Raw genomic sequence first — 23,750 nt, forward strand, 5'->3', positions numbered from 1 at the left:
GGGGTAAAATGCTATTATGGCTAGGTTTGGTCTCACCTCAGCACTCAGTGGGTCAGGAGTTCAAGGTCATCCTCAGCCTCAGGTTGAGATTGAGCCAGCCTGAGCTATTTGCAACCCTGTCTATAAAAAGTCATAAAGAGGGGCTAAGAGTGGTGGTCAATACCAAAGACCCAACATCCATGGCGGGTCACAACTGTTGGCAATCCAGTTGCAGATCCGAGGCCTTCTGGCCTCTGCAAGCCCTGAATGCACATAGTGCACAGACATGCATGAAGACATGATACCCAAACATATAAAAAATATATTAAAAATCTTAAAAAAAAAAAAAAAAGAATCAAAACAAAGCAAAATGAAAATCCCATAGCAAACCAGCTGCTGCTATTTCAATTGCCTATTAGGGTCCCTCACCTCACCAAGGGCGTGGCCACTTCAGGACCTCAAGCATCTTCCTCCTTCAAACAGAGACCCGGAAACACAAGCCTTCAGACTACTCTGCCAACATCACAAGCAATGAAGTCACGGTCACCAAGCAATGATGAAGGATGGCCCAAAGTCACTTTATTAACAAACAGCTTGAAAGCACAGCAAGGTGACTGCTAACCTGTTACCAGCAGCGAGTCTTCCATTGAAGCCGAGTACGTGGTTAACATCTTCCTGTATAAACGGGAGGCTGCTGGCCCCTCAGAGTGGAAGGGAGGCCACTCAGCTGTCACAGTCAGCCCTGCATCCCGGTGCCTGACCACATCGATTAGGAACAATCCATACAAGGCCAGGCGTAGTGGCGCACGCCTGTAATCCCAGCACTCAGGAGGCAGAGCCAGGCAAATCAGTGTGAGTTCGAGGCCAGCCTGGTCTATAAAGCGAGTCCAGGACAGCCAAGGCGACACAGAAAAATCCTTGCTTAAGAAAAAAATGAAACATGATCTGTACAAATCAAACCAAAACAATCACTAGCAAGCCAACCAAGAAACAGCCTGGGACAGGATTCCGGAGAGGCTGGGATGCCAGGACAAGAGAATGATCTCGGTGTGTCTTTCTCCTAAGGGAGCCTGAGCTTGTCACGGTCTTACAGACTTCCTGAGGCCCCGGAGCACAGGCGGAACCATGGCTGACAAGGGTCAGATGGCTGGAAGGTGGACACTCCCACGCATGTGAGCTCGGGCCTTCTGGGAAGGTCCCAGGTTTTCCAGTAAGAGGCATTCTTGAAGTCACGAGAAAAAGGACGGGAGCCTTGACAGCCAGCAGTGAGCGCTTGGGTTCCACGGAGGGCTCAAGAGCCGAACAGTCTGGAAAAGTCAAAGGGTAGATGCCCATGAGGACAGGAAGTGGCTGCTGGGAAATCCCCGGCACACAGCTGAGAATGGTCATGCGCAGCAGCTACCCCAGCTTATGGCCAGCCTGGGCTACCCAGCAAGGCACTATTTAGATAGAATCATTATCACCTAGACTTGTTTCTGCACTTTCTGAGCTTAATCATAACTGTTGGTGGAGCCGGGCATGGTGGCTCACTCCTGTAATCCCAGCACTCGGGAGGCAGAGGCAGGCAGACCTCTGTGAGTCTGAGGCCAGACTGGTCTACAAATCGAGTCCAGGACAGCCAAGGCTACACAGAGAAACCCTGTCTCAAAAAAAAAAAAACCAAAAACCAGGGGGCTGGAGAGATGGCTCAGAGGTTAAGAGCACTGGCTGCTCTTCCAGAGGTCCTGAGTTCAATTCCCAGCAACCACCTGGTGGCTCACAACCATCTATAATGCGATCTGATGTGCACTGTATACATAATAAATAAACAAATCTAAAAAAAAAAAAAGAAAGAAAGAAAGAAAAAAGAAAAAAGAAAAACCAAAACCAAACAAAACCCTAACCGATGGGCAGGAGAGACGACTCAGGGAATAAAGGTGCCAAGCGTGATGGCCTAGGTTTGATCCACAAGATGGACATGGCAGAAGGCGAGAACCAACTCCTGCAAGCTGTCCTCTGCAACACAAGTACACCCCGGCGCACACACATAAAATAATAATACATACTACAAAAAAACAGAAAACCTGTTGGCTGGACACTGAGGCACATGCCTTTAATCCCAAGAGGCATGCTGCCACTGCCCACCTGCCAGGTATGACCTCAGATCCATACCTCACACTACCTGTGAAAACCATCTCAGTGGTCAGACTCACCTGTGTCCCGGGATCCCCCAAGTCTGAGGATGGCCTGGCCTACACAGTCAGATTCTGTCTCAAAAAGTAAAATAAAATCAAAGAAAGTGGCCATAAAACAGAAGCCAAATTGTAAATCGTACCTCCTGGCTTCTACCAACGCTTTGGGGGCAGGCACCAGGAGCCTGCTGGACTTGGGAGCCACTCTGCCCAGTACAGGTTAACACAGCAGTACAGGTGGAGAGCACACTGCAACCCAGGCTGCAGTCAGCCTGGCAGGGACCCGGCGTCCTCACCTCCAGAGTTCTCATTTTGGGAGCAGGGGTACCCTTGAGAGTCAACTAGGGGCTGGCAAGATGGCCCAGTGAGTACCTGCTGCTGAGCCTGGTAACCTGAGTCTGACCCCCTCAGAGGATGAGAAGAGCCGCTAATCCCACAAACTATCTTCTGGCCACGCCCCCCACCCATACGTAAAGGCGGGACTCACACTATCATGCAGAGCATCATGAACACATTCCACAGGGCAATGAAGATCCGGAAGTACCGCAGGCTCAGTAAGAACTCCCGGATGTTGTCTCCTGCAAAACCAGAAAAGCATGGCTCCTGAGGCTGTCACCCATGACGCTAGCCTGGCCAATAAGACTCCGTCCTGGGACATGGGGCCTAGTTACCAGGCTTGGTGGTACCTGCCTTTGCTTATTGGACAGACCATCTGAGCAACCTCTGTAAATTGGTTTTTGAGACTGGCTCAGAACTGCCTCCATTCGGCAGGCTCAACCTCCCATCAATGCTCTAGCACGACAGCACTAGTGGACCTCTGCCACGCCCACCAACCCGGGCGAGCTTCCAGGAGCACCACCATCTGGACACATTTCTCCCTATCACCCCCCAGCACCCCCTGAGTCACCCTGTGCTGAGTTCCACACCACAGGACCACTTTCCCCGCCCCGAAGACAGGGTTTCTCTGTGTAGCCTTGACTGTCCTGGACTCACTTTGTAGACCAGGCTGGCCTCGAACTCAGAGAGATCCGCCTGCCTCTGCCTCCGGAGTGCTGGGATCAAAGGTGTGCCCCACCAAGGCCAGCTCGCAGGACCACGTTCCCCCCACACCCTGTCAGCGCAGACAGCCCAGAGGCTGGCACTATGGTGGACACTCAGTAAAGCTGATGAGCAGGGCATGGTGCTGCACACCTGCCATGCCAACACCTAGGAGGCAGAGGCAGGGGAGCAGGCGTTCAAGGCTAGCCATGGCTCCACAATATCACATCCCAACAATAAAAAGGAAGAAGACGGGAAAAGCACAGGTTGGCGAGAGAGAACAGGCGTCCTGGAATTGGACTGTGCAAGTGTACAAGCCAGGAAGGCATGCTCACCTGTGCTGGGTTCCCTCGATTCCTCCCCAAAGCCTTGTGTGTCCTTCTTTTTCCTATAAAGAGCAGTAGACAGCACCCACTTTCGGTGGGACATAAACACCACTGGGTCTCCTAACCCTGACTCCCAGCTGGGAAGGCCATGAACTTCAGCTCCGCCTCCATCATAGCTGGGTGTGCAGCCACAGACAGGGCAGAGTGGCTCCAAAGGCCAGAAAAAGACATTCCTGACCGATGAGCCTGAGGCTCTCTGGAGATGCAAGCAGGATACCCCGGGGAACAGAGGCTGCGGATTTTTTGCTGTTGTTCTTTAATATCAATTTGTGAGTGAAACGACTTGTGTGGCCGTCAAACGGACAACCCCACAGGAGTTGGTTCTTGTCTTCTACCATCCAGGCTTGGCGGCAAGCGCCTCTACCCGCTCAGCCACCCCCCACCCCCGGGCCCAGAGAGCACAGACTTAAAGTTCCAGGGGTGAGGCAGAACTGTCAGGGCCTGGGAAAGCAGCGCGGAGGCGTGGCTACAGTGGGAACTCGAGGGGCGGGGCCTGGGCGTGGGCGGGGCCTGGGCGTGGGCGGGGCCTGGCTACCCGGCGGTCACCGCCCAGCGCGGCCTACTCACAGTTTAAAGTTGAGCACAGCCCCTGCGTTCATCAGCAGCGTCCTGCGGAGGGACAGTTACGGTCACTAAGGTCCCCCCCGCCCCGTCTGGCTGTCACTCTCCGGCCTCTGACACCCCTCACTGTTATTACCCGAACAGCAGGATGTCTCCGATCATCCTTACAGCCGACGCAGGCACCAGGACAGGAAGCGGAAGCCTTGAGGAGGGGCGGAGGAACACAAGCCTACAATCCCGAATCAGCATTGGCTGGTTTCGGAGGGTGTGGCGTGATGTCACCTACGGGGCGGGGCTTGGGGAGGCGCCTGCGCAGTGTGGCGAGCTGAGAGGGGTCCTGCTGTGTTTTGGCTTTGGCGTTGGCTGGGCTGCAGGTTCGGCGTCTGCAGAAATCGCGCCCTTGACCCCTGAGCCGCCCCGGGGGCGGAGAGCGGGCGTAGTGCGCTCCTTGGATACGGACGCGGCAGATGACTGAGCTCCAAAAGAACCCTTGTTGGATCCCCACGGAGGGCTGCGATCCCGGCTCCGGGTATCCCCCTGCCTGGGTTGTACCCCCACGGGCCTCCCAGTTCTGACTCGTGTGGCCCCATGGATCGGACAGACCTTTCAGAACATGAGGCCTGGGCTAAGGTCCACAGCTCCCGAAGAGGGAAGGTCCTAACTCAGTGAACCCTGGGACACCAGGGTCTGGGCTGGCGTTCACAGAGTTCTGAGTTGTGGAGCCTCTTGGAGACACAACACCAAATAGGACATGAGGGCTGGGTTGAAGGCCCCTTGTGGGAGGCGGGTTTCTGATTTGCACATCCCCTCTGAGGGCCGGACTCCTCACGAATGAAACGTTAAGTTCTTAGCTGAGGTCGGCCGAGGGCGCGGATCCTGATTGATTGGGATCTTGGGGGAAATATGGGCCCCGATTAGGCGAGTCTCGGAGAAGGGCCAGGGTCCTAACTAAGCAACTGCACAAGAACGGGAGTCCCGCTTGGGTGCGCTGGATGCTGACGACCGACTCTTCTTGGCAGCATCCCCAGGACCCGGCGTCCTGCGCTCTGTGGGGCTGGGCGGTCCCCATCGCCCCTCCTCTCCCGAGGGGCCGGGCCGGGGGCGGTGCCTGGCAGCGGGGCGGGCTCAGTGGCTGAGGCGCAGTCGCCGGGCCGCCGGGCGCTCGGGGCCAGGGGCCCGAGAGGCACCCGCGTCGCCATGGACCTGTTATCCGCTCTGAGCCTGGGCGAGCTAGCTCTCAGCTTCTCGCGGGTTCCGCTCTTCCCTGTCTTCGACCTCAGCTACTTCATCGTCTCCATCATCTACCTGAAGTATGAGCCAGGTGAGTTAGGGGCTCTAGGGGGTCCGAGGAGAGAGGCTGCCCGCGCCTTGATGATGGAGGCGAGGAGGCAGGATAGATCCGTGGGCTGGAAGGGGGAGGGGGGAGGCAGCAAAGGCTGAGATCGTGCTGTGTTCCCACGCGCGCGCGCAAGTGGAGAAAGGAGCCCCGGGGACGAAGAAGCTGTGGAAAGGGGGCTGTAGGTGGGGTAGGGGGAAGAAGAGGGGCGCATTTGGTTACTGTGGGGAGGACAGGTGCTGCGTGATTGGGGTTGGGGGCGGGGAAAAGACCAGAAGTCGGGTTAGAGCAAGGCTTCTGAACTTGATCTTGGGCAAGGGGCATCGGCGGTGGCGAAGGTTGCAAGCGAGAGTCGGCCCTGCCTGGGTGAGGGTCAGATGTCCTGGACGTCAGCTCCCATGACCTCCCTTCACGCCCTTGGACTGACTGCGGAGTGACTATATAAGGACTGGCCATTCTGGGGGCTGCGATCAGGTTCGGGGGAAAGTGACACCCATGCCCCCTGTGCACTGCATCGTTGGCAGCCTCTTCTCGCCTTCCCTCCCGCTTGCGGGCTGGGCCAGCCCTGGCCTGGGATCCTTCCCACTTAGGAAGCCAAAGCGGTTCCAGGACAGGGCAACTTCAGGTCAGCCTGCTCGCAGGAGTCACGGGAGGTTAGACCCCCACTTCTTTGATTTAAAAAAAAAAAAGGTTGATTACTTTTATTTATTTGTGTGTTGTGGAGGTCAGAGAACGGCTTACAGGAGTCTCTACGTTCATTATGTGGGTCTCCTGATTGAACTCTGGTGGTCAGATTCCTTGCCTTGACAAGCTCCTTGGCGGCGGCGGAGCCATCTTGCTGCTTGCTACCCATCCCATCCTCCAAACCTTCTGCTTTAATGAGGACAAATGTAGCTCACACCTATAAGCCCAGAACGCAGGACGTAGAGGCCGGAGGATAGCAAGCTAATTCCAGGCTAGCCAAGGTGAGTTCTTGGCCGGTTTGACTACAGACTATCTCAAAAATAAATAAATAAATGCCTCCCTGGAGTGTTCTATTTTTGTACAAGTTCAGCGTAAGCAAATGTGTCCTGTTCGTCTCCTGTAGGTTTGATTATTCTGCTGAACTAGTTTGAAGGACAGAGAATTTCCTTGCAGTAAAGTTAGGACCCTTACCTGGGTGGATAAGTAAATTAGTTCTTTTTGTTTTGTTTTGTTTTTTGTTTTTTCGAGACAGGGTCTCTCTGTGTTAGCCTTGGCCGTCCTGGACTCACTTTGTAGACCAGGCTGGCCTCGAACTCACAGCGATCCGCCTGCCTCTGCCTCCCAAGTGCTGGGATTAAAGGCGTCTGCCACCACACCCAGCCTAATTAGTTCTTTTTGAAGTCATACAAATAACCTATGTTTACTTAAAAATGGGGGGAAGGGAAAGAAACCACACTTTAAAAAAGTGTTTCTGTTAATGGAGTTCTTCCCAGAGCTTTCTTGGATGAAATCGTACACGTGTCCTTACAAGCATAAATACATGCTCTTATGCAAACCGGATTGGCATGCCTTGTCAGGCACCTGTGTGGTGTTTTTCTTCCCCTGTGCACAAGCAACAAGGCTTTGCAAGGTGAGGTTCTTGTTTGTGCTTTGTTTGGAGAAACTGGGTTTCCTGTCGGGGGAAGAATTCTTGGTGGCTTCCATGGAACCCAGCACACCCACAAGACCCACCATGAGAGGTGGGAAACCCTGGAATGGGCTTAGTATAGAAATTTGCTGAAAACAGGGGAATTTAGCATTTTTGTTTTCAACTCTTTTCATTATTTTATAGGGGTGAATGCGCCAGGACACACATGTGGAGGGCACAGGACACAGGGTTTTCTCTGTGTAGCCTTGGCTGTCCTGGACTCACTGTGTAGACCAGGCTGGCCTCAAATTCACAGAGATCCACCTGCCTCTGCTTCCCTGAGTGCTGGGATTACAGGCGTGTGCCACCTCACCTGGCAAAATAAAAAAAATTTAAAAGACAGCAATGTGGTTAGAGCTCCTACCTAACAACCGCCAGTGTGGCCTAAGGGCATGGCTCAGCTTTAGAGTGACAGCCCAGAATTCCCCAGGGAGGGGCACGATTTGTTGGTAAAGTTTTGTTGAGCATACAGGAGGCCTTGGATTCCATCCCCAGTCCCCAAAACCAATCAAACAAACACAGACCAGTTTGTTTGGTTGGGTGGGTGGTTTTTTGAGACAGGGTTTCTCTGTGTAGCCTTGGCTGTCCTGGACTCCTTTTGTACCAGGCTGGCCTCAAACTCAACAGTGATCTGCCTGCCTCTGCCTCCCAAATGCTGGGATTAAAGGCGTGCGCCACCACTGCTCAACTAGCCAGACCAATTGAATCAGAAGATCTCCATGCTTGCCCTGCAAGCCCCTTTCCGTAGGGTTTTCTGCATGACACCTGCCTGACATGATTCCTTCAAACTTTGGGGAATTGGCAGTAGAGGGGTCAAGTAAATAAATCTGCCGTGAGCCCACAAGTCCCATGGGACTCATACCCAGGTGCCCAGGACAGCCAGAATCACGGATTAGGCTTTGAGAACTTAGGAATTTAGGAAATTCCCTTAGGAAATTGAGGTGGCTGGTGAGCTGCCAGGCAACGTACATCTTTAATTTTGAAAAACAAAGAGACTTAGCCAAAGAGCCTTCGTGCAGGCTAGCCTGGGCTACATATCAAACCTCTAGTCAGGTGGCACACACCTCTAATTCCAGCATTCAGGGAATGGGGCAGGCAGATCTCTATAAGTTCAAGGCCATCCTGGTCTACAGGGTGAGTTCCAGGACAGCCAAGGCTACACAGAGAGATCCTGTGTCAACCTCTCCCCACCCCCACAACAATAAAATAAAAAAGGTGGTGAGAGAGGCCTCAGGAGGCAGAGACGGGATCCTCAGGACAAGATGGCTCCATGTGCACACACGCGGGTGCACAAGCTTCTGTATACACCAAGCCCCGCCCCCACTCCTGCACGCCATTCCAACACTCCTGCTCAATACACACACATACACAGTAAACAAAGGGACAGATGAGGGTGTCAGGTGGGAGCGAGCCCGCCTGTCCTGACTCAAACCATCACACTGGTCCCGTGGCCTCCGTGCATTTACCCTGCCTGCCTGTGACATGGGCTGATGGGTAAAAGGATCTGGTTGCCCTCTGCTGGGTACTAAGTCCTCTGTAAAAAGGGGTTCCATTCCTTTGGAAGGCTCTAGAATGGTGGCTCCCACCCTGTGGGTGGCGACCCCTCTGGATTCTGCGTATCAGATTCATAGCAGGGGTAAAGTTACAGTTGTGAAGTAGCAGTTCTGTGGATGGGGTCAGCGCAACATGAGGAACTGTAGGCAAGGTTCACAGCAGCCGGGCGTGGTGGCGCACGCCGTTAATCCCAGCACTCTGGAGGCAGAGGCAGGCGGATTGCTGTGAGTTCGAGGCCAGCCTGGTCTACAAAGTGAGTCCAGGACAGCCAAGGCTACACAGAGAAACCCTGTCTCAAAAAAAAAAAACCAAATAAATAAATAAATAATAAAATGAAAATAAATAAATGGTCACAACATTTATTGTTGTGAGAAGGCTGAGAAGCACTGCTCTAGAGAACCATGTTCCTGGGATACAGGTGTTTTCTGGGTCAGGTTTTCCAGAGAATTCTTTTGCAAGAAAGCTCCAGTGTTTGGAAGCTACTTAGAAATGCAGGTGCCGGGCCAAACCAGAACTGCCAGGAAAGCCTGATCGGAACCCACCCGAGGCGGCAGTTTCTAGGAAGGAGAGGTAAACTAGCGAGGAGCTGCTTGTTAGAGTCAGGACTCTCTGGCATCTCTCCCTTCCTAGGACCCCAAGCTCCATTAACAGACAGGGGTGGAAGAAGTGGCACGTGATGCAAGGGGCAGGTGAAGGAAGGCGTGAAGTCCTGGATTCCTTAGCGAAGTCTTCAGTCTTGTGTGGCACAGGCTGGTCTCACTATGTAGCCTAGGGTGACATCAAAATCCAACACAACCCGGTACTGGGATGCCAGGTGTGTCCCTGTCATTCCCAGCACCACCACTACCACCACCAGCCTGCATGCCCCACCCCCCACCACCACCCCATCCCACCCCATCCCACCCTCGCTGTGCATGGATGGCACCCAAGGCTCTGTGCTACACCCTTGGCACCAATCTGCAGTTGTTTGGGGTTTTTTTTTTTTAAAGATTTTTAAAATTTATTTATTTTATGTATATGATTGCTCTATCTGCATGTACACCTGCAGGCCAGAAGATGACATTAGATCTCATTATAGATGGTTGTGAGCCACTATGTGGTTGCCAGGAATTGAACTCAGGACCTCTGGAAGAGCAGACAGTGCTCTTAACTGCTGAGCCATCTCTCCAGCCCCTAGATTTTTGGGGTCTTTTGGGGATGTTTTTGTTTTCTGTTTTTTCGAGACAGGGTTTCTCTGTGTAGCCTTGCCTGTCCTGGACTCACTTTATAGACCAGGCTGGCCTCAAACTCACGGAGATCTGCTTCCCAAGTGTTGGGATTAAAAGTGTGCACCATCACACTGGGTTTTTAGTTTGTTTGCTTATTTGTTTGTTTTAACTAAACTGGTCTTATGTAGCCCAGGCTGGACTAAAACTTGCTCTGTAGCTAAAGATGACCCTAGCTTCCTGATTTTTCCTTCCTCTATCTCCCAAATGCAGGGACTACAGACATGCCCCAAAATAACAGACTTTTTTTTTAATAGCATCACACTAGTGGTCCAGGCTAGCCCCAAACTCATGATTCTCTTGAGTCCTGGGTGCTGTGATTCCAGGCCCACGCCACCACGCCTGCTTCCGTTGTGCTGGAAATGGAACTCAGGGCTTCAGGCGCGTTCCCGCAGCTACAGCACCAATTAATAGACGAGCTCTTTTTTAGGAGAATTTTAGGTTTACAACAAAATTAAGTTGAAAAGTACAAAGTTTTGGAACTTCAGTTGTAGCTCCTGAGATATGTTACATGAAGTCTGTACAGGGTATAGTACCAAAAAAAGAAAAAAAAAGAAAGAAAAGCTGGGCGGTGGTGGCGCACGCCTTTAATCCCAGCACTTGGGAGGCAGAGGCAGGTGGATCGCTGTGAGTTCGAGCCAGCCTGGTCTACAAAGCAAGTCCAGGACAGCCAGGGCTACACAGAGAATCCCTGTCTCGAAAAACAAAAAAAAGAAAGAAAGAAGAAAAAAAGAGGACAGTTTCTCTTTTCCTACCTCCCTGACCAGCAATCTTCAGTACCAAAAGGAGACCCTGGGGAATTCTGGGCAAGGATCTTAAACCAGGCCACACCCCCAGCCCCTCACTGGGGGATCCTAGGCAGGGGCTCCACCCCTGAGCCACGCCCCCAGCCCCTCACTGGGGCAGAGCACTAAGCTGGGCTACTCCTCTAGCCCACAGTGAGTGGATTTCAAACTGATGTGCGAAATTTCAGCCCCACATATTTCAGTCTTATTCTAGGACCCAGAATATATCTGGGGCTAAGGGCCAAGCAATTTCTTTTTGTCTCAGTAGGCAGTAGGCAACCTTTGCCCAGTAGAGCCAGGGAGACTGGGCCTCTCCTGATTCACAGAGACTGCCTGTCCTATCAGCAGCAGAGAGGTTGGGGCGGAAGGATGGCAAATCAAAGGCTAGCCTGGGTTAGCGTGAGCCACTGCGTCCAAATAAACAAATACAATAAATAGGGCTGGGGCATTGGCTTAGCAGTTAGGAGTACTGGCTGCTTTTGCAAAGGGTCGGTGATTCCCCCACAACCCTCCGGGTCCGGGGGATCTGACACCCTCTTCCGGCCTCTGTAGGTACTGCACTCACATGGTGGTGTACAGACACATGCAGGCAAACGTTCATACACATAAACAAGTCTTTTAAAAATAAAGTTAAGGAGTTGAACCATTACACCCGGGGAGTCATAAAGCCATCCCTCTGCCTTCTGATCTCTGAGAATCTGGGGCTGTCTGGTGGTAGACACTTGCTCAGGGCCACACAGGCCTGAGTGGCAGAGCCAGCAGAGGACATAGGACTTTGTATACAGGAGGTGCTGATGAAACACAGCCTGGAACCTGTTTGTCACAGCGTCGGACTCTGAAATCTCAGCCCTGCCACTTCAGCTCTGTCTCTAGGATGGCCCCAAAGGGCACAAGAAAGGTGCCCCTGCAGTACGGTGCCCCTGGCGGCTATCTTTAGAAGCACGTTCAAGTGTTTTTCTGGGGAGCAGGAGTGCTTCGGCAGCCTCGGGCTGTGGAGTCCAGCTGCTCAGGGGATTAATTCTCAGAGGAAGTGTGCCTTAAATAGAAATGGGGGGGCGTGTTCCTCCCCCCTTCCCTTCTCCCCTCTCTCCCTCCTCCCCGCCCCCTCCCTTCTCCCTCTGTATCCCAAGTACATTCCAGGACAGTCAACAAGGCTGGTTATTCTTTTGTTCATGTTATTCAAGTTTCAGGTTACATTTATGTGTGTGTGTGCACATGCACACACACGTGTTGCACGCATGGCCCAAAGACCAATGTGCAGGAGTCGACTCACTCCTGCCTGTGTGCATTTGTCTGGTTTGAAATTATTTAATTGGTGTGTGTGTATGTGGTGTGTGTGTATGGGTGTATGTGTGTGTAGGTGGTGTGTGTGTGTGTGTGTGTGTGTGTGTGAGTGTGTGTGTAGAGCATGTGGCACAGGAGGTGAGTGTAGGTCTGATGATAACTGGGGAAATTGGTTCTCTACATTGTGGGTTTTGGGGATCGAACTCAGGTCATCAAGCTTGGAGACAGTCAATCCACAGAGCCGTCTCGCTGGCTGTCATTATCAGTCTACACGGAACCATCTCTCTGGCTGTGGTTGTCAGTCAGTCTACACAGAGCCGTCACTGGCTGTGGTTGTCAGTCTACACAGACTGCAATAACAATGTGCAGATCTTTGTTCTGATAGAGAGAAAAGAGCTTTGTGGGGTGAGGATGTGGCTCTGGGGGAGCCCTGGGTTTTACCCACAGCACTGAAGAGAAGTAAAGGTTGGTTTGGCTCAGGTTTGAAACCTGGAAGTTTTAGAAGGGGGATTCCCTGTGTGCCTCTGTGGAGCCTTGTGGGAAATGCCAGCACCCTAGACAGTCGTGGGAAAGGTGCAGTGTAGGCTCAATTTTCTTAACAAATATATTTTATTATGAACTTATTAACCGGGAGTACATCACTTATAACCTGACTAACCTAAACAATAGGAAAAGAGGATTAAAGAACACAATAATGAAACCGTAAGGATATCAGTTCTGAGGAACAATTCTCCTGGCGTAATCAGCCAGGATTTCTTCTGCTGGAACCTGAGCAACCAGAACCCAGAACCTCAGCAGGAGCCAGATCCCCGAAGCCTTCCCTCGAGCAGTTCTCTCTAGGAACATCTCGAAGTGGAGCAATGAACAGCCAAAACTATCCCAAGTCTCCAAAGGCCCCGCCTCCTGTTCTGGGCTCATTTATATATCTCCTCCCAGAGTCTGTTCATGGGATCTTTTCAGCTGGGAACAATTAAGCTCCCGCACGAAGTGGTTTGTCTTCTAGTGGATTAACCTCACCTGTTCTGTCACAAGACTGTTCCAATCCCACACTTGGGATCATAACAAAAACAGGTTTCTCTCTCTCTCAGTGCAGGTTGCAGGAGATCCACCCCCAGTTCAGAGGCGACTTTCGCCAGGCTTCTTTTTTGTTGTTTAGTTTGGTTTTGTAGTGTATCCCAGGCTAGCCTAGAATGCACCCCCCCCCAATTGGGAGGGATGACCTTGAGCGTTTGATTCTATAGCTTTACCTCCTGTGTGCTGGGATCACAGGCCTACAGCTACCACATCAGGGTTAGGGGTGCCCCAGGTGGCAGCCAGGGCTTCCAGCACACTAGGCAAGCACTACCCTCTGAGCTACTTGCTCTCCACCCAGCCAGTCCTTTGTGTCTTTTATAATCACACTATCCCAGGTCCAAAGTCCAGCAGGCTAGCCTTGGTATCCCAGATCTAATTACTGCATACTACATCAAACTCTTTTTTTGGGGGGAGGGGTTTAAGACAGGGTTTTTCTGTGTAGCCTTGGCTGTTCTGGACTTGCTTGGTAGTGCTCCACCTGCCTCAGCCTCCCGAGTGCTGGGGTTAGAGGTGTGCACCACCACACTTGGCTTACAGATATTATTTTTATTTTATTTTATTTACTTATTCATTTGTTTACTTGAGACGCAGTTTCTGTCTGTGGCCCTGGCTGTCCTGGAACTTTGTAGACCAGGCTGGCTTTGAACTCACAGATCGGCCTGCCTCTGCTTCCTGAGCACTGGGATTAAAGGCATACGCCACCATGCTGGGCTACTTTTATTGCTCGTGTGTGTGTGTGTGCGCGCGCGCGCGCGTGTGTGCATGTGTGTGCACGTGCACGCTCAAGCGCAGTGTGGTATGAAAGCCATGTCGTAATATAACCTGCAGGAATCAGGTCTCTCAGTCCACCACGTGGGTCCTGGGGTGGAACTCGGCTCACCAAGCTTGGTGGCAAGTGCCTTTACCAGCTCAGTGGCCCCGTATGGCATTTACCTTACCCTGCCTGAGGCCTAAGATGGCATCCTCAGTGGGTTACAGGCGGGTCTGTGCTTGGTGGTAGAGCGTTCACTCAGCATGCAGGTAGGCAAGCTTCTAGGGTTAAAACCACAGCGTGCAAGCCGGTGCCATGAGCCCCTGGAAGCCGGTGTGTCGAGCAGAGTCTGTGGTGACCAGCAGAGCTCATGTGCCTCACAGGAGCTGTGGAGCTGTCCCGGCGCCATCCTGTGGCGTCCTGGCTGTGTGCCATGTTGCACTGTTTCGGGAGTTACATCCTGGCCGACCTGCTTCTCGGAGAGCCCGTCATTGACTACTTCAGCAACAGCTCCAGCATCCTGCTGGCCTCTGCAGTGTGGTGAGCCCCTGGAGGGCAGGAAAGGCATAGCCTGGGATGCGATGTAGGGGGTCGGGGCGGGACCCCCAGCACCAGGGCGGAGGGTGATTGACGGGGCAAAGACCATCCTCACTGCCCTCCGTATCGGCATCTGTTGCACGCTCAACTCCTGGTGGGCTGCCCTGGCGGCTGACCCTAGGCCTTCTGTCCTCAAAGGTACCTGATTTTCTTCTGCCCCTTGGACCTCTTCTACAAGTGTGTCTGCTTCCTGCCGGTGAAACTCATCTTTGTGGCTATGAAGGAGGTGGTGAGGGTCCGAAAGATTGCCGTGGGCATCCATCACGCGCACCACCACTACCACCATGGCTGGTTTATCATGATCGCCACCGGGTGGGTCAAAGGTAAACAAAATTGTAACAGGGAGAATAAAAGTCACCACAGTGGGGTGGTGGCAGCCAATGCCTGGTTACTTAAGTTTGATCCCTGTGACGCACACAGGAGAGACCTGACTCCCACAAGTTGTTCTGTGACCACCACATGCGTAGCATGGCACATGGACCTATGCACACCATACACAGTACCAATAAAGTTAAAATAATAATAATAATAACCGTGGTAGCAAGATGGCTCTGTGGGTAACCACAGTAACCTGAGTTTGACCTGCAGAGCCCACATGGTGGGAGGAAAGCTCCAATGCTTGTGAGTTGTCCTCTGATCTCCACACACGTGTGTCATGGTGTGCACATGGACACACTCTGCACCACCACAAAAAGTATAAATAAAATGTAACATTATTTCTTTTCCAGACAGAGTCTCTCTATGTAGCCCTGGCTTGGCTTGGAGCTTGTTGTGTAGACCAAACTGGCCTAGACCTCACAGAGATGCCCCTGCCTCTGCCTCTTGAGTGCTGAGATTAAAGGTGTGTGCCACCATACCTAGCTAATTTTAAAAAAGAGATTTATTTATTATTATGTATACAGTGTTGTCTGCTTGTATACCTGCAGGGCAGAAGAGGGCATCAGGTTACATTATTGATGGTTGTGAGCCACCATGTGGTTGCCAGGAATTGAACTCAGGACCTTTGGAAGAACAGGCAGTACTCTTAACCACTGAGCCATTTCTCCAGCCCCTAAATGTAATTTTTAAAAAGACCCTCTAGGGGCTGGCAGGATGGCTGAGTTCTATCTAGCCTTGGATCCTACAGGATGGAAGGAGAGAACTCACGCCACAAGTTGCCCTCTGACCTCTGCATTCGTGCGGCGGCATGCTAACATCCCCCACCCCATACACAAAATAAACAAATTATCCAAATAAATAGTAAAAGTATGAAAAGAATTATTACAATTTTTTTCAATAAACAAAATAAAAATCCCAACAGTTGGCTGAGCCAGGGACGGCTCCTGTCTCAGCAGCTGAGACACCAACCTAGGGAGGATTAGGAGGCCTGGGCAACGCAGCGAGCTCATCGATCGCCTTGCTGGTTTTGCCCTAATGTGCCCCGGGATACTGGCGAAGGCTTTGCTTGGAGCCTCAGTTTCCCCGTCCCTGGTGGACAGTCATCCCAGGCTCAGAGTCTCCTCATGACGAGAAGAGTCTTTGTTTCCTTGGGAATTGAGGCTAGAAAAAAGGAGGGTGCGGGCTGGCTGGCTGCTCAGCGGTGCCCTACCCTGCAGGCTCCGGCGTCGCCCTCCTGTCCAACCTGGAGCAGCTGCTTCGAGGAGTCTGGAAGCCAGAAACCAACGAGATCCTGCACATGTCCTTGTGAGTGCCCCCGGCTAGCCGCCGGCCCTCCTTGCCTGAAGATGCCACTAGGGTGGGCACAGAGGTGGTATTTCACTGGGGTTGTGAGAAGTGGGTAGGAGTTTTCTGGTTATTAAAGACCCTCCACCCACAGGCTAGCGTCACAGCCAGTTGTCAGGTTAGAAAACCACAGGGCCAGGGTGCAGGATGTAAGTGGAAAGCAAGTAAATGGAGCAGGGGGGGCCATGGGCAGGGTGGCGCCGTGGGCAGGGGGGCCATGGGCAGGTGGGGGCACCATGGGCTGGGGGACACCATGGGCAGGTGGGGACACCATGGGCGGGGGGGGGATGCCATGGGCAGGGGTGTGCCATGGACAGGGGTGCCATGGGCCGGGGGGCACCATGGGCAGGGGGCGCCATGGGCAGGGGGCGCTATGGGCAGGGGGCGCTATGGGCAGGGGGCATCATGGGGGGTGTCATGGGCAGGGGGTGCCATGGGCAGGGAAGCACCATGGGGGGGAGCGCCATGGGCAGGGGGCATCAAGGGCAGGGGGCACCATGGGCAGGGGGGCCATGGGCAGGGGGGACCATGGGTAGGAGGGTGGGGGGGGAGTGGGGGTACGACATGGCGGGCAGGACCACACAACAGTTATTCATGACCTGTGTAGGGCTACTGCACTAGGGCTGATATATCCTTTTTTCTCTTTCATCTATTCCTTTGTTTTTTTTTTCTTTATTTTCCTGTCTGTCTGTGTGGTGGGCATGTGTATGCACATGTACCTGTGGTTTATGTAGGGATCACCCTCAATTTCTTCTCCTCCATATTCTTTTTTATTTTATTTTTTGGTTTTTCGAGACAGGGTTTCTCTGCCTGCCTCTGCCTCCCGAGTGCTGAGATTAAAGGCGTGCGCCGCCGCGCCTGGCCTACTCTATATTCTTCATGGCAGGGTCTCTCAGCCAGACCCTGAGCCCCTCCCATGCCCAAGCTCACTGCACACTGGCTCTGACAAAGGACTTGAACCTTGAAGCCATTATCCTCAGCCACCATTTCTTTAGTACTGGGGAGGGCATCTAAGAAGTTGGAGGGCAAGGCGGGTGTCATGGCACAGTCCCATAATCCCAGCACTTAGGAGGCAGAGGCAGGTGGAGTTCTGTGAGTTCGAGGCCAGCCTGGTCTACAAAGAGAGTCCAGGACAGCCAAGGCTACACAGAGAAACCTTGTCTTGAAAAAAACAAAAAAGAAAGAAAGTTGGGGGGCATCGTGCAGGAGTCACCGCTCCCCTGTGCGTTCCCTCACTGTCCTGGGTTTTCGTGAGCCTCACATGCCTCCTTAGCCCTCTGTGTGGTGAGCTTAGCTCCCTGCATCTGCAGAGGCTGAGCGATGTAGCCCACTGCGCCCAAACCCACAGACACCACATCACCGTGTGAGCTGACCAGCAGCTACCAACACTCTCGCACCTGGTGGTTCAAGGCCTTAGCGACACATTGGTGGCTTTTCCTGTCACTGTGACACCATGGCTGAGTGACAGGAGGAATTTAGGGAGAAGAGGCTTACTTGGGCTCCCAATTCAGGGGTGCAGTTCCTCATGGTAGGGCAGCAGTTCATATCACACTGCCAGCAGAGGGGGGTGCGGCATAGCTGGCTTCTCCTTCTGACTCAGTCCCAGAAGGTGCCCAGCACCATTCACATTTAATAGGACCTAATCTATATAACCCCCCACCACACACACACACACAGGTTGATTTGTAGGTCCTGCCAAATTGACAAGACTCACCATCACCAGTTCAGGCAAAAGGGCACTCTTTTGATCCCAGCCCTGGGAGGCAGAGACAGGTGGATCACTGTGAGTTCAAGGCCAGCCTGGTCTACAAAATGAATCCAGGACAGCCAAGACTACACAGAGAAATCCTGTCTTGAAAAAAAAAAGCAAAATAAACAAACACAAAGACAGAAAGGTTCCTCTTTGTCAGGCTCCATCACCCACACAGGTTGGGCGTCTCCTCCCCCTGGTCAAGAGATGCTGGAAAACAGGAGCTGCAGAGACGGCCCGGCGATTAAGAGGATCCGGGTTCAGCTCCCTGCACCCCATGGTGGCTCACAACTATCTGCAGCCCCTCTTTCTGCCTCCACAGTCATTACATGCCTGTGGTTTACAGACATGCATGCAGACAAAATACCCCCATACGTAAAATTCAATGAATAAATAAAACTTTAGAAGAAAGAGAAAGGTTCTGGGCCCAGGAACCGGCATCGGTTCCCGTGGGATCCACATTTGGGAGAAGCCAGGCGTAGCAGCACACCTGCCATCTGCTGGTGTCCTAGCTGCTGTTGACTGAGCCCTTCATTTGGGCTTGCAGAGGGCTGAGTCTGTCACAGCAAGCGGTGGGTGTGGTGCCAGGGGCAGGGATGCTCACATCTTGAGCCATAAGTAAGAAACAGAGGCGCGGCAAGGCCCTGAGCTCACCCCAGCAACACGGTTCCTCAACCTCCGCAAACACCATCAACAACTGGGGACCAGAACAGGGGACGGTCTCATCCACGTCACAGCCTGGAAGGAGTTCTTCCCCCAAGAGTAACGTCCACCTCAGGTTCTCCATGGCCTGAGATCCCCTCAGCTCTGTTCTCACACATGAGCTCAGACTGTGGACTTCTCAGCCCAACCTAAACATGAGTGCTCCCAGGCAAGCAGGCAGCAGCTGCCAGCCTGGAGAGACGGGTCAGCGGCGCCTCTGGTGAGCTTTAAATGAAGTTCTGAGTGAGACTGAGCACCCCGTGACTTACGTATTCCACCCACAGCCCCACCAAGGCCAGTCTCTATGGAGCCGTCCTGTTTACCCTGCAGCAGACGCGCTGGCTCCCTGTGTCCAAGGCCAGCCTCATCTTCGTGTTCACCATGTTCATGGTGTCCTGTAAGGTAAGCCACCCTCTGCCCGTGACCTTTGTTGCCTTGGGACGGGGTTGGGGAACCCAGACACTGATGTAAATACATGGTCTACATCAAACACTCCCGGGGTACATGAGATAGACAGGAGAAATTCCTTGGGAGATTGAGGGATAAGGGCAAAGGAGTGGGGGATGGGGATGGAAAGAACCAGCTTCCCAGGCACAGGCTGGGGGTGCCGAGGGCCCCGTTTGGGGGACTAGATGCTAATCTAGACGCTAGCTGCCACTGAGTGTGTCCAGGTAGGGGTCTAGTGAAACTATCAAACCACCTAGAAAAGAGTCTTGGGCCTTCCCTGTCTTTCCACAGGGCTGGAGAATGTTGCCCCTAGTTCCCCAAAGCATAGAAGGCCCCCGCCTTCTGTGGTCCATCCCCAGGAGAGGACCACAGCCCTGGAAGGGGATGAGCTCTGCTGTGAAGGCTGAGGCAGGAGGATCCGTGGGCTATATAGTGTCAGGCCCGCCAGGGTTGCATAGTGACTGACGTTCAGTCTCAAAAACCCTGGGCCCTGTGGCAGGGAAGTGGGCCCAGGGTTCAGGGTCATCCTCAGCCACACAGCAACTCTGAGGCCAGCCTGGGCTACATTAGATACTGTTGAAACAAAAGGCCAGCAAGCAAACAAGCAAAAACAAGGAGGGAGCGAGGCAGAAGGGAAGAAGGGAGGAAGAGAATGAATTTATTGCTCAGAATTCTGGAGTGTGAAGTCCAAGGCAGCAAGGGTAGAGTATAAAGGTAACAGGAGTGGGGTACGGTGGCAGTAGGGGTGGGGTACAGTCAGGCACCTCTCCCCAGCTTCATATGATTGACACCTTCAATGACCAGACTGAGTAGGAAGCTTGCCTGGGCTACATGGTACCCAGTCTCAACAACAACATGTAAGGCCAAAGTCCAGGTGTTAGGAGGGCCTGTTGGCATGGTGACCACTGATCGCAGTATCCCTGGACTATCCAGGCATGGACGCTAGGCGTCAGGACTCCCCCACGGTCCAGTATCGGATGATGTGCTTGGGATTGTGGGAAGTCAGAGGGCTGGGCCTGGCCACCCCGCCCCTCCCCCACACTGCTCCTTCTGTTTTCTCTCTCCCACCGATGTGTTTCCTGGGCTCCCTTTCAGGTGTTCCTGACGGCCACACACTCCCACAGCTCTCCATTTGATGTCCTGGAGGGCTACATTTGCCCAGTGCTGTTTGGGGCCACTTGGGGAGGCGACCATCACCATGACAACCATGGGGCTCATGGCGGAGGGCTAGGCACCCAGCACTTGGGCGTGCCTGCCAAGGCCAAGGAAGACTTGAGTGAAGGCTCCAGGAAGAAAAAGACCAAGAAGGCGGATTAGGGGTGGCCCCAGGGGTCCGGGGGTGCTGTGGAGCAGGGTGTGGACTCAGGGAGAATGCCTCAGAACTTGGGGCGTTCGGGGCTCAGAGTCCCCCTCTACCAGCCTCGACTTCACCATCTGCAGTGTGGAGCCATCAGCTTCTCCCAGGGCTGCTGCTGCTGCTGCTGCTGAGCTCTGAGGGTGGAGGAGTTGGGGGCGGGGGTGGAAGCCCCAGTCTTTGCCAGACCCCTCAGGACGCCACAGCCTTTGGGAGCACACAATTCCAGCAGCACCTGCAGCCAGAAGCCCTGCCTGGTAGAGTTTTGGTTTTCTTTCTCTGACAAATTGTATCTTGTAACCGAAAGAATTTAAAGCCGTTGGAGACTCAGTTACCCAGGTTCCCATCAAGAGATGGGTGGGTGCCAGGGTTCTCACATCCTTTCCTGCTCAGGACCTCCCTAGAATCCTGTGACGACAGCGGGGCAACTTTGGGTAAATTGCCTCCCCTCTCTGAGCCTCCTGTAGAGCGGATGGATCCCTGTCCTCCTGTGTACAGAGGTTCTTGGTAATGTCAGTTTGCTCAGCAGCATGCTATGGAGGGAGCTGGGAGCCGGCATGAAGGACCGTGGCAGACAGCTTTGTATGTTAGGCCGTTGTGTTTGGACTCAGAGGGTCTCACCATTCCTGGGCCGAGCAGACACGCTCAGGGTTGCTAGCAGGAGGGGGAGCTTGAGTTCCCAGCTGCGCACAGGCAAAAGAAGTGTGCAGAGGGTCCGAGATCCAAGGGTCGAGAGCTCACAACGACGCCCTGGGTGCATCAGGTACCCCTCAAGCTGATCAGCATGGTTCATTCAACATAGAGCCCGCAGCTGCTCCCCGCAGTGTTGTGCTACGCCCGGGGAGGAGCCGGCCTTGTACAGGGCAAGGGTCATGGTAGCCAAAGCCACCAGGACAAATGAGAGGTGAGTGTGGGCACTGTTGGTCTCAGGCTGGGGTACCCAGTGTCGCCCTTCTCACAGCATGGCCCCGCAGGTAGGGTAGGTCCTGAATCCGGAAGCTCCCTGGATTTCACCCTCTTGGTGTCAAGTCAATCAAAGCTCAGTGTGAGTGATCAGCCAATAAATCCAGTCAGAATGAATCGAGGTCTTTTGCTTTATTCAGTCAAATGTAGGGGTGCGGTGAGGTCTGGTCTTAGAGATGCTCTGGGACCCCAGGGATAGGAGAGCTGGGTCTGACGCCAGCAATACAGGGTCAAGCATATCTGACTTCTCCGAGACAGTGGGAAGGGTCACACCTGTCACCAGTTCCAAGCCAGCCTGAGGTACCACAGTGAGACTAAAAAGAAAAAAAGAAAATAAAATAGGGAAGGAAATGAACAGAGGAAGGAGCGGGGATGGGAGGGGAGGGGAGGGGAGGGAGGGGAGGGGAGGGGAGGGGCGGGAGGGAATTAGCAATGCAGTTTAGCACTTCCACCCGAAAAGGAGACCTGGTGATCATGGCGACCCCATGTTCATTCCTGCTTTTCATAATAGCTAAAGTGCGAAGCAGGAGGCGAGTCCACAAGTCCTTGGCAGAAGACCGGTCAGGATTGCAAAGCCAGCCTAAAATCTCTGTGGGCTCTGGCCTGGGCTCCGCTCCCAAGCAGCTGGGAGGATTACAGCCCAAGGAATGGGGAATCTCAGATTCCGACCCGACAGACCGCATGGAAATAAAAAGCCTATTTTTGGGAAGGAGGCGTGATAGCCACTGGCTCGCCTGTGGTCAGGGACCGTCGCCAGGACAGGCTATGGTCTCCACAGACAGGTGCCAGAACACCAACAGCCGGATCTTAAGGTCAGGTTAATTTTAGCAGAAGTCAAGCTTGGTCACTTCGATTGTCTGATATTGAGAACGGGGTCCTTTATGCCATTAAAAAGTTCTGTTTAGGGGCTGGAGAGATGGCTCAGTGGTTCCGAGCACTGCTTGCTCTTCCAGAGGACCTGGGTTCAACTCCTAGCACCCACATGGCAGCTCACAACTGTCTGTAACTCCAAGATCTGACACCCAGGGTACAGTGACAGCCTAGAGTCCCCCAGTGAGGCACGGAGGACTGGCTTGGGTGGAACAGTTGTCTGGCATCTGCAAGGCCCTGATTTGATTTTTGTTGTCGGTGTCTTTGGTTAGAGACAGAGTCTCGCTATGTAGCCCTGGCTGTCCTGGAACTCACTACGCAGACCAGGTTAGCCTTTGGACTCACAGAGATTTGATTACTTCTCCCTCCTGAGTGCTGGGATTAAAGGCATGTATTACCATGTCCAGCCACAGTGTGTGTGTGTGTGTGTGTGTGTGTGTGTGTGTGTGTGTGTGTGGCTTTTGAGACAGGGTTTCTCTGTAAACCAAGCTGGCTTCAAACTCAGATATTCCCCACCCCTACCCCGCCTCTGTCTCCCTCCCGAGTGCTGGGACTACAGGCCTCACTGTGTAGCCTCGGCCACTCACTAAGCAACTAAGCACACTGATGTCCAGAACTCTCTTCCTTTTAAAGTGTGGCAATGCAACCCTGGGCTCTGCGCATGCTCACTGGGGTCCAATTGCCTCACTCCAGCCTCCACAGCTTTTTCTAGCACCTCTGGCACCGTGACTCTGACCTGTTTCTCCTTTCTGCGTTTGGCAGCTCTAGCGACCCTAGGAGCTATAGTATTTTCCGCCACCGTCCTATTTCACTTCGCTGACTGTCCTTCAAGATCATCTGATTTTTTAAAAAATGGGTTTCATGGTAGCTCCAATGTATAATCCTCCTGCTGCGGCCTCCTAGGGTTGTGACAACAGGTGGGCATTCCTGATTCTATTTAAAGATCCTCAAGGGAGCCGGGCCACGCCCTTAGTCCCAACACTCTGGGGAGCCAGAGGCCTGTGGATCTGCAAGTTCAAGGCCAGCCTGGTCTACAGAGCAATTCCAGGACAGAGACGGCTACACAGAGAACCATGTCTGGGGCGGGGATTTGGGGGGCCGGGAGTGGCGGTGGAGGACGAGCAAGGGACGCAGGAGGATTTGGTTCAGCACCAGCCCCACACCCCACACGCGGCCAGCATGCAGCACCTGGCTCCTCCCGCCGGCCAGCCGCCGCCGCACACGTGGGCGGGAGCCGCGTTTACAGAGGGATTTTTCCGCTGGCGTCTGCCCGGAGGCAGCTGGGAAAAGTCCCAGCTCAATTAGCGAGGGAAACCGACACCTAATTGAGCTGGTGGGAGCCAGCGGAGGTCAAAGGGAAGGTCAAAGGCAAGATGTGGCGGCTCCCGGCGGGAGTCCCGCTTTTGGCTTTTGCTCAGAACCGGCTGTGAACCCGGGTGAGTTCCTAGGCGAAGGAAAATACTGAACCCGGAAGGTTCCGTAAGCACAAAGCCAGTCTGGCTCCCAAGCC

At 53.4% G+C, this 23,750-nt stretch overlaps 2 protein-coding genes across 3 annotated transcripts; one reads left to right on the forward strand and one right to left on the reverse strand.

Annotated features, from left to right (window-relative positions):
• Positions 1–536: 536 nt before the first annotated feature.
• Positions 537–4,380, reverse strand: SMIM7 (small integral membrane protein 7; the record flags this gene model as incomplete). 2 transcript variants are annotated; one of them, XM_084759247.1, is made up of 5 exons in its annotated part: positions 4,272–4,379; positions 4,142–4,183; positions 3,524–3,576; positions 2,638–2,728; positions 537–1,286 (listed from the first exon to the last, which is right to left on the reverse strand). In XM_084759247.1, exons 1-5 carry the CDS (start codon positions 4,295–4,297, stop codon positions 1,271–1,273), a joined length of 228 nt encoding a protein of 75 aa, XP_084615373.1. In that variant the 5' UTR covers positions 4,298–4,379. The 2 variants fall into 2 exon arrangements, with proteins under 2 accessions (XP_084615373.1, XP_084615374.1); XM_084759248.1 differs by lacking the exon at positions 537–1,286 and having other exon boundaries at positions 2,634–2,728; positions 4,272–4,380.
• An 87-nt stretch (positions 4,381–4,467) lies between these two features.
• On the forward strand, positions 4,468–21,487 carry TMEM38A (transmembrane protein 38A). Its single transcript, XM_084759216.1, has 6 exons — positions 4,468–5,456; positions 14,219–14,375; positions 14,571–14,755; positions 16,028–16,115; positions 18,891–19,008; positions 20,149–21,487. The coding sequence occupies exons 1-6, from the start codon at positions 5,333–5,335 to the stop codon at positions 20,368–20,370; spliced, it is 894 nt and encodes a 297-aa protein (XP_084615342.1). The 5' UTR covers positions 4,468–5,332; the 3' UTR covers positions 20,371–21,487.
• The last annotated feature ends 2,263 nt before the right edge of the window (positions 21,488–23,750 follow it).

Source organism: Acomys minous (assembly GCF_964271855.1).
Source record: "Acomys minous genome assembly, chromosome: 15".
Classification (NCBI taxonomy): Eukaryota; Metazoa; Chordata; class Mammalia; order Rodentia; family Muridae; genus Acomys; species Acomys minous.